The 16,048-nt window shown below is 45.2% G+C and overlaps 1 protein-coding gene across 3 annotated transcripts in view; it reads left to right on the top strand.

Moving 5' to 3' along the window:
• The first annotated feature begins 28 nt into the window (after positions 1-28).
• The window catches only part of GFUS (GDP-L-fucose synthase), a 62,870-nt gene continuing 46,850 nt past the window's right edge, over positions 29-16,048 (top strand). For 2 of the 3 annotated variants that reach the window (XM_076068679.1, XM_076068677.1), the window contains exons 1-5: positions 29-414; positions 11,176-11,347; positions 12,012-12,126; positions 12,482-12,610; positions 14,329-14,402. In XM_076068679.1, coding sequence (XP_075924794.1) covers positions 11,199-11,347; positions 12,012-12,126; positions 12,482-12,610; positions 14,329-14,402 — 467 coding nt within the window. In that variant the 5' untranslated portion in view covers positions 29-414; positions 11,176-11,198. The remainder of the gene's footprint in view (positions 415-11,175; positions 11,348-12,011; positions 12,127-12,481; positions 12,611-14,328; positions 14,403-16,048) is intronic. The other variant, XM_076068678.1, reaches the window with a different exon arrangement.

Genomic DNA, 16,048 nt, shown 5'->3' with positions numbered 1-16,048 from the left:
ACAAGAGCATAGGCCTCAACACATGCCGTGCCATGAACACTGCGGCCCTCACAACAGAAAAAAACGACAAACGGGAAGAAGTTTCCTGCCAATGTGGTCCTTGTTCGTAGCAGAGAAGAGGTCTAGGAAGATGAATCGCACAAGACTCGGCCCGCAATTACTGACTCAGGATAATGCGGCCCGCGAACACCGCAACGGCATTGGCGAATCCCGCGGCCTCCTGTCTCTTCTCTCTCTTGCCCCCGTACCCCTACAGTCCCGCAGCAGCAGCAGCAGGAGCTTGGCGGTGTGTGCTGTCGGTTGGTGTCGCCGTCGCCGCCGCTCTCGTTGTGGCCGCATCGTGTCGTCGCCCTGCGATTCACGTTCGGGGCCGTGACACGCGGCCACAGAGGCGGTCCGGCAGCGGTGCAGCTGGTGACTATAATCAACCACCAACATCACAAACACCATCATCACAACATTGTCACCAACATTACGACCAACATCACAACATCATCACCACCAATATCTTCACTACCAACATAATTAACACAATCATCACCAACATCATCACCACCAACATCATTACAAACATCATTACATCTAGTTTAACACGTAGGCTTTCGCGACCAATATTATTCATAATAAAGGTTTTTGGGTTAGATCGCGTTTATTTATAAATGTGTCGTAACCCTCCACCACCCGACACGGCCAATCAGCAAAAAAAGGTGTCACGTTGACAAAAGGCTAAAGTAGTGAATTATTTGTCTTTTGTCAACGTGACACCTTTTTTTGCTGATTGGCCGTGTCGGGTGGTGGAGGGTTACGATACATTTAGAAATAAACGCGATCTAACCCAAAAACCTTTATTATGAATCATTACATCTAGATTATTAAAGACAAAGATGCCTCATATAGCCTTAACAGACTGTTGGGACAAGTGCTGTTAGCAAGCACCTATGATCACCATCACCACCACATAAAAATCACCGCCATCACTAAATCAACAAGATCACCGCCAACATCGCATCACCACCAACATCACAACCATCACCAACAGCATCAGCATCACCATAATCACCGTCATCATCAACATCACCAACATCAACAAAATCGCCAACATCAAAATCACCACATCATCACCACTATATAAATAGCATGCCATCACCACATAGACATGACCATACCATCACCAACATCACCAATATCACTACATCAACATCACTACGCCATCACAAACATCAATATCACAAACCTACTCTCGCACATGAACATCACAATGCCATAATCACTACACCATCATCACACATGAACATCACTACGCCACCACATAACCCAAACAACATCACATCACCATGCCATCACCCCAACAACATCACCATTCCGGAATATTACCAAACTAACATTAACATCACCACACCAACACAACTCTCCTGTGATCCCTCTGTCATGTACCCAGCTAACCACTTCTATTGGGCGCAAATGAGCCATTGGGGGCTGATGGTCTTGTGTAAACGTTCTTGTATTTATCATGTTTAAGGACAGAGATATGAAGGAGACATCGTGTGTTTATTGAGAACTCTGGACCATTCTGCTTTCTTTAACATTAGTACCTACCACCCTTTTGCTGTGGGTTACTCCAATAGGTAGTGTTCAACGCTCAGTGGGCTGTAAGACGGAATTTGAAATATAAGTGCTTGCTGAAACCTAACACGTCAAGCCTTTGTTGTATATGCCGGGTCTTTATAATTTAATAAAAATGATAAAAATTAAATGAAATGTGTAAAATTGCGTAACTATCTGAAATCATGTTAATTGGTGTAATTATGCGCATAAATTATGCTAATCAAGGTGTAACCATGTAAAGTTATGCGCTTGCATGCGATTATGCTAATGCATCCGTTATGATAATTAGGCCTTGCCTCATTCTCGAGGGTAGTATTATCAATCGGGATCATACAATTAATTGTATGAAGTTATGCAGGTGTGCTGTAAGTATGCTAGATTAAGCTCGGCTTCGTTGTCTAGGTTCGTATTATCAATCGGTATAATACAATTATTCTCGCTTTAACATTTACTGATTATGTCTTAGTGTTTTTATATCAGGTCTCCAAATTCAAATCTCACCGCAGGATACAGTTCTGATAATTACGATTATTATGCATGAACTTAGGAAGGCACCACTCAGACACTTCTGTGTTAAGCAATTTTAATTTCTAAACAAATCCTTAACACTCTAATATTCAAACTCTTATGCTTGAAATTGTCAACACTACTCCTGGAGATGTTCTCCTCATGGATCCATACATTTAACCCTCAATAATCACGTTCGTTAACTGGGTAACAACAATTGATTAATTCCTCAGAGTAACACGAGCATATACGGCGATAGGGACAAAGAGTCTTTAAAAATTCATGCAATTATATTCATACGAAGGCAATAAAGAAACATGTCCCGAAGGCAAAAGTATACGGCAATGAATTCTTGGGCAAGATTACGTAATTAACTAAATGTTGGAACAATGGTGTGCGGCAGTATGCCTGCTTCAGCAAATACTCATCAATTGGCTAAGGCTTCAATAAATTTGCGGGCAGATTCTGTGATCAAAAGAAATATTTCAACACAATATTCTCCCGGTGAGTGTGTAGATTCGTAACTTAGGTTTCTAAATGTTTAGTTTAGTTTTCCCTCAATACTCTGATAGTGCGCTGTTTTTGAGTTGTACGCCTTTTGGCGTCTTCTGATCCAACACCAATGGAGACTAGGCTCTGAGAAAACCTGTCTCGGGTGTGGACCAATCAATTTCAAGGACAGTGCATATTATTATCAGAGTTGTCTTTTTTGTTTGCATTTTGACTGCTTGTGTTGTGGTTATTGCAAACATGATGCCTTGAATAAAGGTGTCAGTTTTTGTGCCAGTTAAAAGGGTGAAACCTATTCCTATATCTTGTTACTGGCAAAGGAGGTCTCATAATTTAAATGCTCACCCCGAGCCCTCAGTACTCTGATAGTGCGCTGTTTTTGAGTTGTACACCTTTTGGCGTCTTCTGGTCCAACACCAATGGAGACTAGGCTCTAAGAAAAGCTGTCTCGGGTGTGGACCAATTAAATTCAAGGACAGTGCATATTATTATCAGAGTTGTCTTTTTTGTTTGCATTTTGACTGCTTGTGTTGTGGTTATTGCAAACATGATGCCTTGAATAAAGGTGTCAGTTTTTGTGCCAGTTAAAAGGGTAAAACCTATTCCTGTGGATGTGTCCTTGATCAATTATTTGCGTCAAGCAGACGCAAGGTGATTTGTTGTAATGTGTGGAAGTGTGCGTATCATACGGACAGCTTGGTTCTTCTTTCTCACGGGCGGCCGCAGTTCTGTCCACAGCTGGTTGGAAGAGTTGGCACGACGCTCGCCGTCGGTGCGCGATGATCTCGTCGTCAGGTAGCACCCGCAGCTCGTCCACTGGCAGCTGACACCCTTGCTTGGTGACGCTGGTGATGCTGCAGCGTGCTCTCTCCTACTCCGTCTCTCTGGCGGTGTTGATTGCGCGTGCAGCTGGTTCTCTGCGATGCTGGCTTGGTTGATGCTTGGCGCTTTCCGCCCTTTCTCGAGGTTGATTGCTTGGTGCTGCTCGCCAGTTCTACTCGAGCTCTTCGGTGACTGATCGCCCTCGGTGGCTGGCTGTTATCTTCGGTGGTTGGCCATCTTCCGTAGTTGATCGCCGTCCTCTGCCGCTGGTAGCTGTGATAGCGATGTATGGCTCGTGTCTCTCTTTTTATGCCAAAATTTCTTCCTCTGGCTCGCCTTCTCACAAAGGACCGGAACTTCCTTTGATTTCGCTCTGTGCTGTGGGCGGGGGGGAGGAGGGGTGGGTGGGGGGGGGTGGGGGGGATGTACGTGTGTCCGTGTGTGTGTGCTCTGATTTATTAAGCCATCTGTTACATCTCACCCTGGCTTGATTCCTGTCCCCCTCCTCAAGCCATCTTTTCATCCATGGCACAATCAGGTACCCCACATTGCTACACCCTGGTTTATTATGGTCATAAGAATTCTCTAGCTGGGTTTTTCTTTCCCTCTTCCCTCTTGGTGTGACATTCTTTTGCCTCTCGCAAAGGGGTGTGTTGAGGCTTTTGAAGTTAAACACTTTATTTTACCTTTTATAGCTTGATACCGTACCACTTTGTAGTTATGATTCTGTACGTGACTCAAGGTATGTTTGTAGCAGTTTATAGTACTTTCATCGTGGTGTTTGATTTTTATTTTATGGGCAGATGCCCTCTGCCTGCGTATGCAAATTCTATCACGTGCTGCTGGAAGACAAAGGTGGTTGGGAGACTCTCTTTCTCTCTGGGATACATTTTATGTTGGTTATGTAAGTTTGACCTATTTTTGCCTCATCTCTTCTGGATAACCCTCAATTTAATACTTCATAATTATTATTTGGTTTATGTTTCCTAAGATTCGTGATTTAACATCGTCATCACCACGTGTTCATAGGGTTTATTAACTTTCGTCCCCCCATCTGTATCCAGGGATTCGTGCTGTTATACTCGAGTGATATTTTGATGTCCTAAGGTTAGAGTTATAATTCTAGATTTGAAGCTTTCGTGACTGCAAGGATTCATACTCTTTGGTTTTATTCGGTAAAGTCACGTAGGTAAAATAAAATAAAAGAAAACAATTAAATCACGACGTTTCGGAGACAACACAAGCTTCCGTCTTCAGGTGGAATAGTCACAACAGAAAATCTGTGTTGAGTACACAGCTCTGAGACGATCGGGTTTATATCTAGGTTAAGGGGGGGGAGGAGTCAGAAAGGGGGGCGTGGTTGGGTGGGAGGGCTGAGTCAAGCCGCCTTTTGTTAAGCTGCAGGGGGTTCGGGTGAAAGGCTGTGGTGGGCTACCAAACGTGAAGAGGTTAAGGGGGGGGGAGGAGTCAGAGAGGGGGCATGGGTGGGTGGGAGGGTTGAGTCAAGCCGCCTTTTGTTAAGCTGCAGGGGGTTCGGGTGGAAGGCGGATCCTCGTCTACGCACTGGGTCATAGATTTGGCAGCATTAAATCCCTCAGTGTTGAATATTCTCCAAACTTCCGAATCACTGCCAGGCTCAGTTGTTTGAAATAATTCCTAACCTTATATGGTAACGACTTTACCCATGATACAGAATGTTCATGTAAACTTCTTTTCAGCAGACTCGCTTTCTCATCCTTTTTCCTCAGACCTCTGATCATTGCCTTCGCTTCTGCTGTTGTGATATGAGTGTGTATGTCTCTGTTCCTATTGTGTGGATCAAAATAGGGAATTCTGACGAGAGCTTTGTCCATCAATTTCAGTCTTTCTACTGAATGAGTATTCGTAAAGTTGGTCGTCGTCAGAGGAGTCAGTGTCAGATGAGCTATCACTCCAACTGTGGCGCTGTTTAACATAACTTCTGTAGTGTATTTTGCGCATGTAACGTGGGTGAACTTTGCTTGGTGATTCCTGCTTGTCCCCTGGCTTTTGCTTATGTGGTGAGTGTCTTTGAGCTCGGCTTTCCTGTTGCTGCCCACTCTGTGTATGGTGTTTGCTAGGTGTAACGCTTGCGTTCTGAGGTCCTTGTTTGATGTTTGATTTATATTTGTTTTGTGCCTCGTGCCTGCCGTGATGTTTGTGTCGGTCGTCTGTGGTGCGGATTGTTTTGTGTTGGTGCTTTTTGCGTAGCATGCGTCTCTCTGGTGAGCTGTCCTTGCGATCTGTGCTGTGTCGGTTGTGTTTGAGTGGTGTGTGTCTCTCTGGTGAGCTGTCTCTGCTGTGCTGCTCGTGTTGCCAAGGTTCCGCCCTTTTTGGCGCTATCAGTACAGAATATCCTGGCGACTTTGTTTTAATATCTTGTCTCTCTGACTTCGGGGTTGTCAGTCCCACTTGTTTCCTGCTGCATCTGTATTTCTCCATCCCTTCTCTCGAATTGCAAGGGGGTTTCTTTGTCAAAGTTACTTTGATTGATAACCATACTTTGTGTGTGGTCTGTTCCTGTACTACGTTCACATACCCAAGAATGTGGTGTACTGCTACCTTCGTATTTGTTCTGTGAATCAACGTCTGTGAGTTTCGCTGGTGCCGCTAGCACCGATTTCTTCTCCCTTACGAGGGTGTGAAGCCATATTACCTCGTTTATCAGAGACAGTTTCTCGCCCGTTTCTTTTTCGAATTTTTCCTCATTCCATAATCTCTGTCTGTCTGCCTGTGTGAGAGGGTATGAGTCCAGTCTCACTATTTATGTAGTTTTTACATCGTGTTCACTTTCGTCACATTTTATCAAGTCCTTAAGTAGTTCCCCTCGATATGTCTTAATGTCATCGATACGGCTCCCCTCCCATGTGTCTCCCTGGTTTGTCTGCTCTTTAGCAGACCGGCCTGTACGTTTTAATACGAGTTCCCAATATCCCGCAATCCACTCAAAAATTCCTCTTAATCCTAGCATCTCTGGTATTCTACTTCAGAGTGCATATCAAAACAATTGTATCACAGAATGCAGTCAGTTCGACTCGAGCAAATCATCTTAATCCAACTGTCTTCGTTATACTCTGCTACTTTGGTATTTCCCCTCAGAGTGCATTTTTAAAGTTTTTTTTCGGTAAAGTCACGTAGGTAAAATAAAATAAAATATATGAAAACAACTAAATTAAATCACGACGTTTCGGAGGCAACACAAGCTTCCGTCTTCAGGTGGAACAGACACAGCAAAAATTAGCTGTATCAAGTGAACAACTCTGGGACACACGAGATTATATGCAGGTTAAGGGGGGTGGAGGAGCCAGGAAGGGACGTGGGTGGGGAGGGGGGGGCTAAGTTAAGCCGCCTTTTGTTATTCTGCAGGGGGTTCTGGGGGAGGCGGTGGTGTACTTGCACGTAAAACCACCTTTTGTTATGCTGCAGGGGGTTCGGGGGGAGGGTGATGGCGTGCTGCACGAGAGCGAGTACAATCCTGGTAGAAACGGAAATGGCTGTATAATTATAAGCCAGCTAAAGTTTGACTTGGTTGATGACATATTTCCAAAAGTTGCTAATTTAAAACCATCTTCTCGGTTGAAGTTGTGTCTATGTTTGTATATCTGGATGGCTTCATGGACAAATCTTTGGTAATAACCGGGAGGTTTGCATAGTACTTTGGTATCAGAGAAAATGTCATGAGAACCCGCTGTGTTGAAGCAATGATCAGCCACGGCCGAAGAATTCGTTCTGCCGTGTTTCAAATCTGATTTGTGCTCGCGAATTTGGTCAGAAATATGTCGTTTCGTTTCCCCGATAGAGCAGTCACCACAGGTACAACTCAATTTGTAAACACCGGGGTACTGTAAGTCAGGAATGACATCCTTTACGGATGGGATCAGATGACGGATTTTGTGTACTGTATTGAACCAGACCTGGATCTTGTGTTTGTTTAGAATTTTGGAAATCTTTTTGGTAACGCCTGCTGTGTATGGCAGTGTGATGGTTTTGATCGGAGTATCAGGTGTGTTGTATATGTTGGTTATGAAAATTAGATGGACATAATAAAAATTAAATGTAATTTGGAATTTGCATAATTATCCTAAATTATGTTAATTCTAGAGATAATCGTATGCAAGTGTGTGTGGTTATGCTAATGCAAGCCGTTATGATAATCAGGCTTGTTGACGAGGGTCGTATCCAATCGGGATGAGACAATTAATCGTATGCAGTTATGCAGGTACTGTGACCATGTCAGATTAAACTCTGCTTCGTTGTTTAGCGATCGGTATAATACAATTATTCTCGCTTTAAGATTTACTGAGTGTATGTGTATTTATGTCAGGTCTCCAAATTCAGATCTCAACGGAGGATACAGCTCTTATGCATGTGTTAATCAATTTTATTTTCTAACTAAACTTTAACTCTAAAAGATGCAACTCTCAATCTTGGAATTTCAACACAGTATCAACACAGTATCATCACGACTGCGTTGTTTCACTTTGATAACGGCACATGTGATTCCTTCCCCCGTGTAACGCGAGCTCAGTTGGTGAGAAAGAGAGTCATTAAAAACATGCATTCGCTATTCTAAAAAAAAACCTTAACTTTATAATATGCAAATTCGTATACTTGAAAATTGCCCACACAGTACCGCATCCATTCATAGACCTTCAAGTCAATTCTTATCACGTTGTTTCACTTTGGATATCAGAGCAATTAATTTTTATGCAGTGTAACACGAGCACATGCGGCCATTATGAACGAAAGGTACTTAAAGATTATATGATGATATTCATACTAAAAGGCAATCAAAACAGTTATTATTCCCAAAGGCACAAATATATCAATAGATCCATCGGCAAGATTATATGATTGCAGAAATGGCTTGGAGTGAGGGTGTGCGATGGGGTGCGCGCTTTCCCCTGAGATCCTTATCTTGGGCCAACTTTTAATTAATTGTGGACCAGATTGTCTGATAAGGAAACCGGTTGGATCTGTTGGTAATTTATGCGATTAGAAGTACAACCCAAAACAAAAGAATTAAGGAGGAAAAAATATTACTATACTTATAAACGACAGATGGTCATCACTTGGTCTGTCGCGATGCTTTTACAGCCACTGATGGTTCACGTCTTGAGGATTAGGCTTTAGTTAATGACTTGTGTGTGTTTTGAGTGGTGGATTATGTGGAGTAGGCCAGTGTTCGGAATTCATTCTTTGCGTCAAGCAGACGCCTGGTTTGTCGTGCGGTGGGGGGGCAGTGCATCATATGTATGGTTGATTCTCCTTCCACAGTAGTTGATTTGGCCCTCACTAGTTGACGGAGTGGTGCGGTGCTGTAGGTGCGGTGACCCGTCGGTAGATGGTGATCACAGCTCGCTAGTAGCAGCTGTCTTGGTGCTCGTCGTTGGCGCCCTCTCTGTCGGTAGATGGCGCTCACAGCTTGCTGCAGCTGTTGGTGATGGTGGTGCGCTGTCGGCGCTCTCTGGTGGCTGATGCTGGGATTCTCGTCAGCTTCTTCTGATGATGTTGAATTCGCATGACCTAGCACGTAGCTAAGTAGCGAGTCTCGCCATTCTGGCGAGTCGTAGAGACTCCTGCGTCGGTAGGGTTGGTCTTCTGATGGTCGCCGTCTTCTTCTGCTGCTGATGAGGAGCTGCTGGTTGCCGAGCTGGTCCGCTGGTTGATGAGCTGATTCAATGCTCATGGGCCCCTCTTTTTATGACAATCTCTCCCCTTGGCTCCTCCTCCTTACGAGGGCGGAGCTCCCTTTGATCTAGCTGTGTGTCATGGGGTTGGGGTGTGCGTGTCTGTATGTGTGTGCATGTGTGTGTCATTTATGGCATAGTTCGTTCGTTGGCTTCCTCGAGCCATAAACCAACAAAAGGAAACAGATGCTTCAAAATCGTCCCGAAGGCGTCCCTCTGTCTGCGTTATACAATCTGGAGGGAGGGGCGATTTTCCCCCCCTCTATGACATTTTCCGACACACAAAGGATTTTAAGGTTTTTAAAGTTAACATTTATTCAATCATAGTTTTTGGTACCGTACCACTCGCAGTTAGGATTTTGTCTGTGAATCCTGGTATCTGCTTTTTATTTTCACGAGGATATGAGCGTATGCATATTCTTATCACGTACTGCTGGAAGACAAAGGCGGTTGGGAGACTCTCTTTCTCTCTGGGATACATTTTATGTTGGTTATGTAAGTTTGGCCTATTTCGCCTCATCTCTTCTGGATAACCCTCAATTTAATACTTCATAATTATTATTTGGTTTATGTTTCCTAAGATTCGTGATTTAACATTGTCATCACCACGTGTTCATAGGGTTTATTAACTTTCGTCCCCCTGTCTGTATCCAGGGATCCGTGCTGTTATACTCAAGTTATATTTTGATGTCCTGAGGTTAGAGGTATAGCTAAGTTTCAGTTAAGCTTCTTGACCGCTGGAATTCATATTCCTTGGTTTTTGTAAAGTCACGTAGATGGCAAGAGGTAATAGAATTTAAGGTGAATAACATTAGTATTAATATATGTTTGAGAAGTAATAACCCACTATGTAGATTGTAGTCTGGTTTTTAATCGTAGTGAGTGTGTTGACAGTCTATGATGTTGACTCATTTTTGTTGCTAAGTTCTGAACTTTAACTGTTGTATTAAGAGAAACGAAAAGGAAAATTATTGTAGAATTCGCCTGTTCCTTCGTGGTGCCTGGTTGTCTGTGCTCTTAAAACGGGGGCCTTTGAGGCTACGTAGATATCCCCCCTTCTCTTTTGTTTTGGGTTGTATTACCTTATATGGCTTATCTCCGGCTCTGTTTGTGTGTAAGGGGAGGGGGGTTCACCTCACCCCCTTTGGCCTCCAAGCGACACCACGGTTGATTAAAAAAAAAATATATTGGCAAAATCATTCTTAATATCAATTTTGGAAAAAGGCCTATATATACAACACCTTACCGGCCCTACCGGTGTGCACTGCAGTAGCGCTTTGTACCGATGCTATGTACCCGTGATGTGTACCTGTGCATTGTCTCCCCACCCTACAACATACAAGCGGTGACCCAGTAGTTGGCGCTGCACTATGAAGCCGGCAAAGACCTGAGTTCAATCTCCGATCACGATCAATAACGGCGACAGCGAATATTTAAAGTGGGCCTGGGCCTTCTCCAGGGTCCACTCAGTCATAAATGAGTACCTGGTGCGGTGGTGGATAAACATCAGCACTGGAGAGACAAAGGCTGCCAGGCGTGGTGCTGGCCAGCCACCTCTTCGTGCGCTGTGCTGGCCTTCATCGGTGCTCACTAACAAAGCTTTCCCCAACAGTGTTAAAGGCTGATTATTTTATTATGATTTAAATTTATTTGCCCATGAAAATCTCACTGAGTCTCAAAACACTTTTGGGAGGGTCCTGTCAAGATTTAGAAGTAGGCAATGTCGCTGCTGCGTGAAATCCCAGTTTATTAAATTGCAGATAATTTTTCAGCATTCGGAATGTTTGGCCAATATCAATTATATTGAATGTATGTTTTTTATTAGCTATAGGAGGAAACCGGAAAACCTGGAGGAAATCCATGCAGAACAGGGGGAGAACATACACACTCTACACAGAAAGGCGGCCAAGTTGGGAATCGAACCCAGGCACTTCTTGCTGTGAGGCACAAGTGTCACCAGCGTGTCATCCTGCCGCGCAATGATGGAGTGACATTCGTGCATTGTTACACGCTTGTGTGTGAGTGCGTGGTCCGTAGGGGTGAAGTATGTCGGCTGACGGAGCGCCTTGCTGCCGTATGCTGGTGACGGGAGGCTCGGGCCTCGTGGGCAGTGCCCTCACTCACATCGTGAGCACCGAGGAGCGGAGGCCCAACGAGACCTGGACCTTCGTGTCCTCAAGGGACGCAGATCTGAGGTGCTCCACACTCACTCACTAACTCACTCGCATGCAACTTTGCTTAAGATCAAATTTTATCATTGTACCCGGCAAGGTGGCTCAGCGCTAGAGTGGCTCGTAATCTGGAGGTTGAGAGTTCGAATCCTGGTTGGGAGTTCAGTTAGCCCAATTTTCCTCTGGAATTGATCATGAGAACCACTTTGTGCGCTTTTCCAATGGAGAGACTTGCCCCACTATAGGAATGTGGAATTTCCACCACTGACTCAGGGAGCCCCATTCCACCCAGATAATTCCCAAACTTGGATTAAAATTTCTTGTATATTGAGAGAGCTGTGGACCTAATCTCCCATAATGCGCATGACCCTGTCAGATGTCAAGCTAAGCAGGTTTTGAGCCTCGGTAGTGCTTGGATGGGTGACCACCAAGCGTAAAAAAACCACGGGTGCAGTCGTGGTGCATGTGGGCAGTCCAGAGCAGTGCAGCAAAATCCACTTGTTCTGCACTACGCCCACCTTCGCAAACCCACACCGACCAAAGAAGCGAAGAGTGGTCAGATAACCGTCACTGCCTGCACCACGGCATAGGGAGGCCCTCATCATCCAGCAAGCCACATGGTGGGAACACGTTCCCGCCGGTGTTGTAATAACGGCCGTGCGGTGTGGTGTGCCCGACTGCCCCGCAGGAGTGTGGGAGAGACGCGGGCCCTCTTCGAGGCCCACAGGCCCACACACGTCGTCCACCTCGCTGCCATGGTCGGGGGGCTCTTCAGAAACATGCAGCACAACCTAGACTTCCTGGTGAGCACATAGCACCACACCTTGCGTCGCACATCTTTGTCAGGGCGTTTCAAGGGTGTGATCACTTCGCTGCTGGGTGAAGGTCTCCCCAAGCTGCCACCACCTTTCATGGTCCTGCGGTATAACAATCCACCGAGCGCCAGCACACGAGCTGATTTCGTCGCTCCGTCTCCGCGGCGTAAATCCTCTCGGGCGCATTTCTCAACATTTGCTGTGAATAGGCCTATTATATTTTACTGTTTCTAAGATGACAGCATTATCGATTAATTTGTTGATTTTTTTTGTTACTTTTGCTTGTGCACCACTGTCAATGTAGCAGCAGCAGCATCGCCAAGTGACTGGTTTTATTTTGCAGAGGACAAACATCCAGATTAACGACAACGTGCTTCACTGCGCGTACGAGTGCGGCGTGAAGAAGGTGGTGTCCTGCCTCTCCACCTGCATATTCCCCGACAAGACGAGCTACCCCATCGATGAGACCATGGCACGTACTGGGCCCCATGACCATCACTCGTTGCGTTCGACCCCTTTTCTAAACTTCGTTGGTTATGTAGCGCAGTACCCCTTACACTGGCCATATGTGGGCTTCTCAGAGTGGGTGGGGTGGGTAGAGTATGGAAGCAGGGCTTGATTAGAATCCTGGGTAGTGGGGCTAGGTTCACGGTTCAGGATCATAATATTTATTTATACTGGAGGAATCCGATAAGCTACGAAGCCTTTTTTCACAGATGTCCACCAGGGGCGGGTAAGAACGTTACAAAAATACTGTGGGTGTATTAATCGTAAAAATATGCGCCGTCTGCTTCGCAGTGGACGTGAAAGATCCCGTGACATTCGAAACGAGTAGGCCATTGGTGTGGTCGTAATGTGAACCACAAAAATATTTAATTTGGATTCCACGTAGCAAGATCATCCCTACTGGCACACTACATGCGTCTCTGAAACATAGTACCTTTGTGATAGCCCTGCACTATAATGGAGCAAATTTCAAACGTACAAAATTCGTATGTTATTATCAGTGGTGTAAGAGTTTTGGGCAGCGGTGTTACAGTCTAGACAAATCTGGTCATGCTTCTTGCCGCTGGACTGCAGTAGGAATGTAACCCTGATTGACTCAGAATCGAAAGTGTTTTGAGGGATATTCAGTTTTTTGCATCAGGTGGCACATCACTGTTTTCTAAAATCAACTCCCTGTCTGTGCTTCCATCAGGACTTTGGGCCCAGAGTGGTACCACCATAGGAGGAATGGGGGGGGGGGTGAGGAGGAGGGCAAGCAATAGACTTCATCTCCCCTCTAAACATTCCTGCAGACCGGGACATAGGAGCCAATTGACTTAGTTTAATATAAGACTAGGACTGGCTGCGCATTTCCCATGGGATCCATGGACAGGGTGGGTAAGGGGGAGGCGTGACGTCAGTGTGACGCACAAACCAGGCTCGGTGTAGGTGATGTCATTACGTAGATGTCCACGTCAGTGTCATCACAACTGCGCACTTCACCACCCACACACCAGGCAGCCAGGAAGCCAGCTAGCAAAACCTTTATCGAATATAGTATGAAATGTATTTATTATCACCACGTGCTTTTGGCTGTTAATATGTATAGCAAATCACAAATGTGGGAAATAAGATCACTATCGCCTTGCTCGACAGAGCAACGCCAACGCCATGGAGGTTCCTAAACCGCGAATCTGAGGCAGGCATTGAAGCCTGTAATGTTTTCAGTCAAACTAAGTTGTTTTCTAAGTTGTGATGCCATCTAAGCTGAAGGCAGCACAAAAAGTGGATTGATCACAATCCGTTTCCATCTGTATGAGGATTGTGTTGCCCCCCTCGCAATCAAAGTTTTTGTCTGTGTGGCAAGGTTTCCCCCCACATCTATAGACACTCATGAATGGTTGAAAACATTTTAATATTTTGAGGACCGCAGAGCTCGGACAGTCATTGGTAGTGCCGGCTCATCACTTGGCTGCTGCCTTTCTGTATGGCTTTGATTCCTCCTCTTGCCTCTTAGTCAATCTGTCTTTACAAGCGCGAGTGACAAACTGTGCTGCCAATTATGTCACTATTATTATTGTAAAATGGTAGCACAGCTACGGTGAGGTCCTGTGCTTCCCTTGCCCAAGTCTCCTTCACAAACGACCTCTTTGTTTCTCCCGGGTGGCGAGGGGCCCTGACACGTTTGTCTGGGTCGTGGTGCAGGTTCATGACGGGCCTCCCCACCCATCCAACTTCGGGTACTCATACGCCAAGCGACTGATTGACATCCAGAACAGGTGACTTCCGTGCGTGCGGGTGCCAGGAGACAACACATTCCCTTTGCTGCCCTGCCCAACCTTCAGGCCTCCACATTGCAATCAAATATTAACATATCGAGATTAGAGGCCGATCGAAACTGAATTTCTGTTTTCGGCCAAAACCGAAACCAGACCGAAAGTAAAAAATTTACTTTCGGCCGAAACCGAAGCCGAAACCGAAAGTTTAACTACACTTTCGACTGAGACCGAAACAGAAAGGTATATAACCGAAGTTACCAAACACAAGATTTATGAAATATGTCATGATGCAATGCTACTTTTATTAAAAATAAATGTAGAACTAATCATTCAGGGCCTGCAGTAAGAGTCGCTAAATATAAAATCTTTAGGTGTTACTTAGTAATTATATCCAAACAAACGAATGTTGTAGTTAAGAAACAACAGTTTTTCCGCATTCAGCCAGACAGGCTGCCGTCTGTTGACCAGTCGTATATACATTAGCAGACCATGGTTGCGGCTGTAACCTCGCTCCCAAGTTGCTGCTGACGTATGTGTGTTTGCAGCCTATCGCATAGGATTGCCTAGCGCCGACTGACCGGCCGATAGGCAGAGCGATAGACGTAGCACTAGCATTATATTCTAAAAATATATCTTCGGTTGACGAATGACGACCGAAAGTCAATATCAGTTTCGGCTGAAACCGAAACCAAACTGAAAGTAAAAAATTGACTTTCGGCCGAAACCGAAAGTAAACCGAAAGTTAAAAATTGACTTTCGGCCAAAACCGAAAGTATGCCGAAAGAGGCCATTTGCCAACTTTCGGTGCTGAAACTGAAAAATAATTTAGTTCGGCTTCTAATCGAGATGTCACCATGGCCACACTGTTACCATGGCCAAAGCAGTGTGGTGGTGACTGAACACTGCATACATTTGCATGGTCTACCATGGCTTTGGCCATGATGATAGTAGAAGGCTTCATAGCTTTTGTATCTAACCTATAAAACTATTTTTTTGTCTGTCTGTCCATCTGTCTGTCTGTGTACGCTCGCTTGCGAGGGATTTGGCTCTCTAACAGCGGGGTTTACGTAGAAAAAAATTGCCGGGCGACACGCCCTAAGCCCCGTGTTTGGCATAGGCTATTCCGTTTTGCCATCCATCACCTTTAAAGTGGTTTAATTAACGATTTAGTGCAATGTATCTTTATTTATTTACTTACTTTTGCCGCCCGACTCGCTACTGCGCATGCGTGAAACGTCGACACGAGTTGCCCCTGGCAACGCGCTCACGCCGGCGCTGCAGGGTGGACGCCATTTCTCATTCGCATTCAAAATGCAAAAAATTCACAAGCAACGCTGAGGTAAATTCATCAAAGTGTCACGCCCTCTTTTCTCCCCCTCCACCCCAATGTGTGTACTAACTATTATAGGCTCGGTAAATACTAAAATTATAGCGATTAAATAGTATTGTAGCGCGGGGGGGGGGGGGGGGTAGCGGCCCAGCCATGGCCGGCCGGGCAATGTGGGCAAGGCCGGGGGCTCTGCACGGGACTAGGCCTTGTCACGGCACTCTGTCAGGCGAGTACTTTGTGCTATAGAGTCGATATATACTGCTACTAGTGGGAAAATATATATTTTAAAACGTCTGAAAACTTAAAAACATAACAT

This window comes from Petromyzon marinus, chromosome 22 (assembly GCF_048934315.1).
Source record: "Petromyzon marinus isolate PM22_M1 ecotype Great Lakes invasive population chromosome 22, UKy_Petmar_22M1.pri1.0, whole genome shotgun sequence".
In the NCBI taxonomy this organism is placed as follows: domain Eukaryota; kingdom Metazoa; phylum Chordata; class Hyperoartia; order Petromyzontiformes; family Petromyzontidae; genus Petromyzon; species Petromyzon marinus.
The sequence above is the reverse complement of the archived record's forward strand: the minus strand, read 5'-3'. Positions and strand labels throughout refer to the sequence as shown.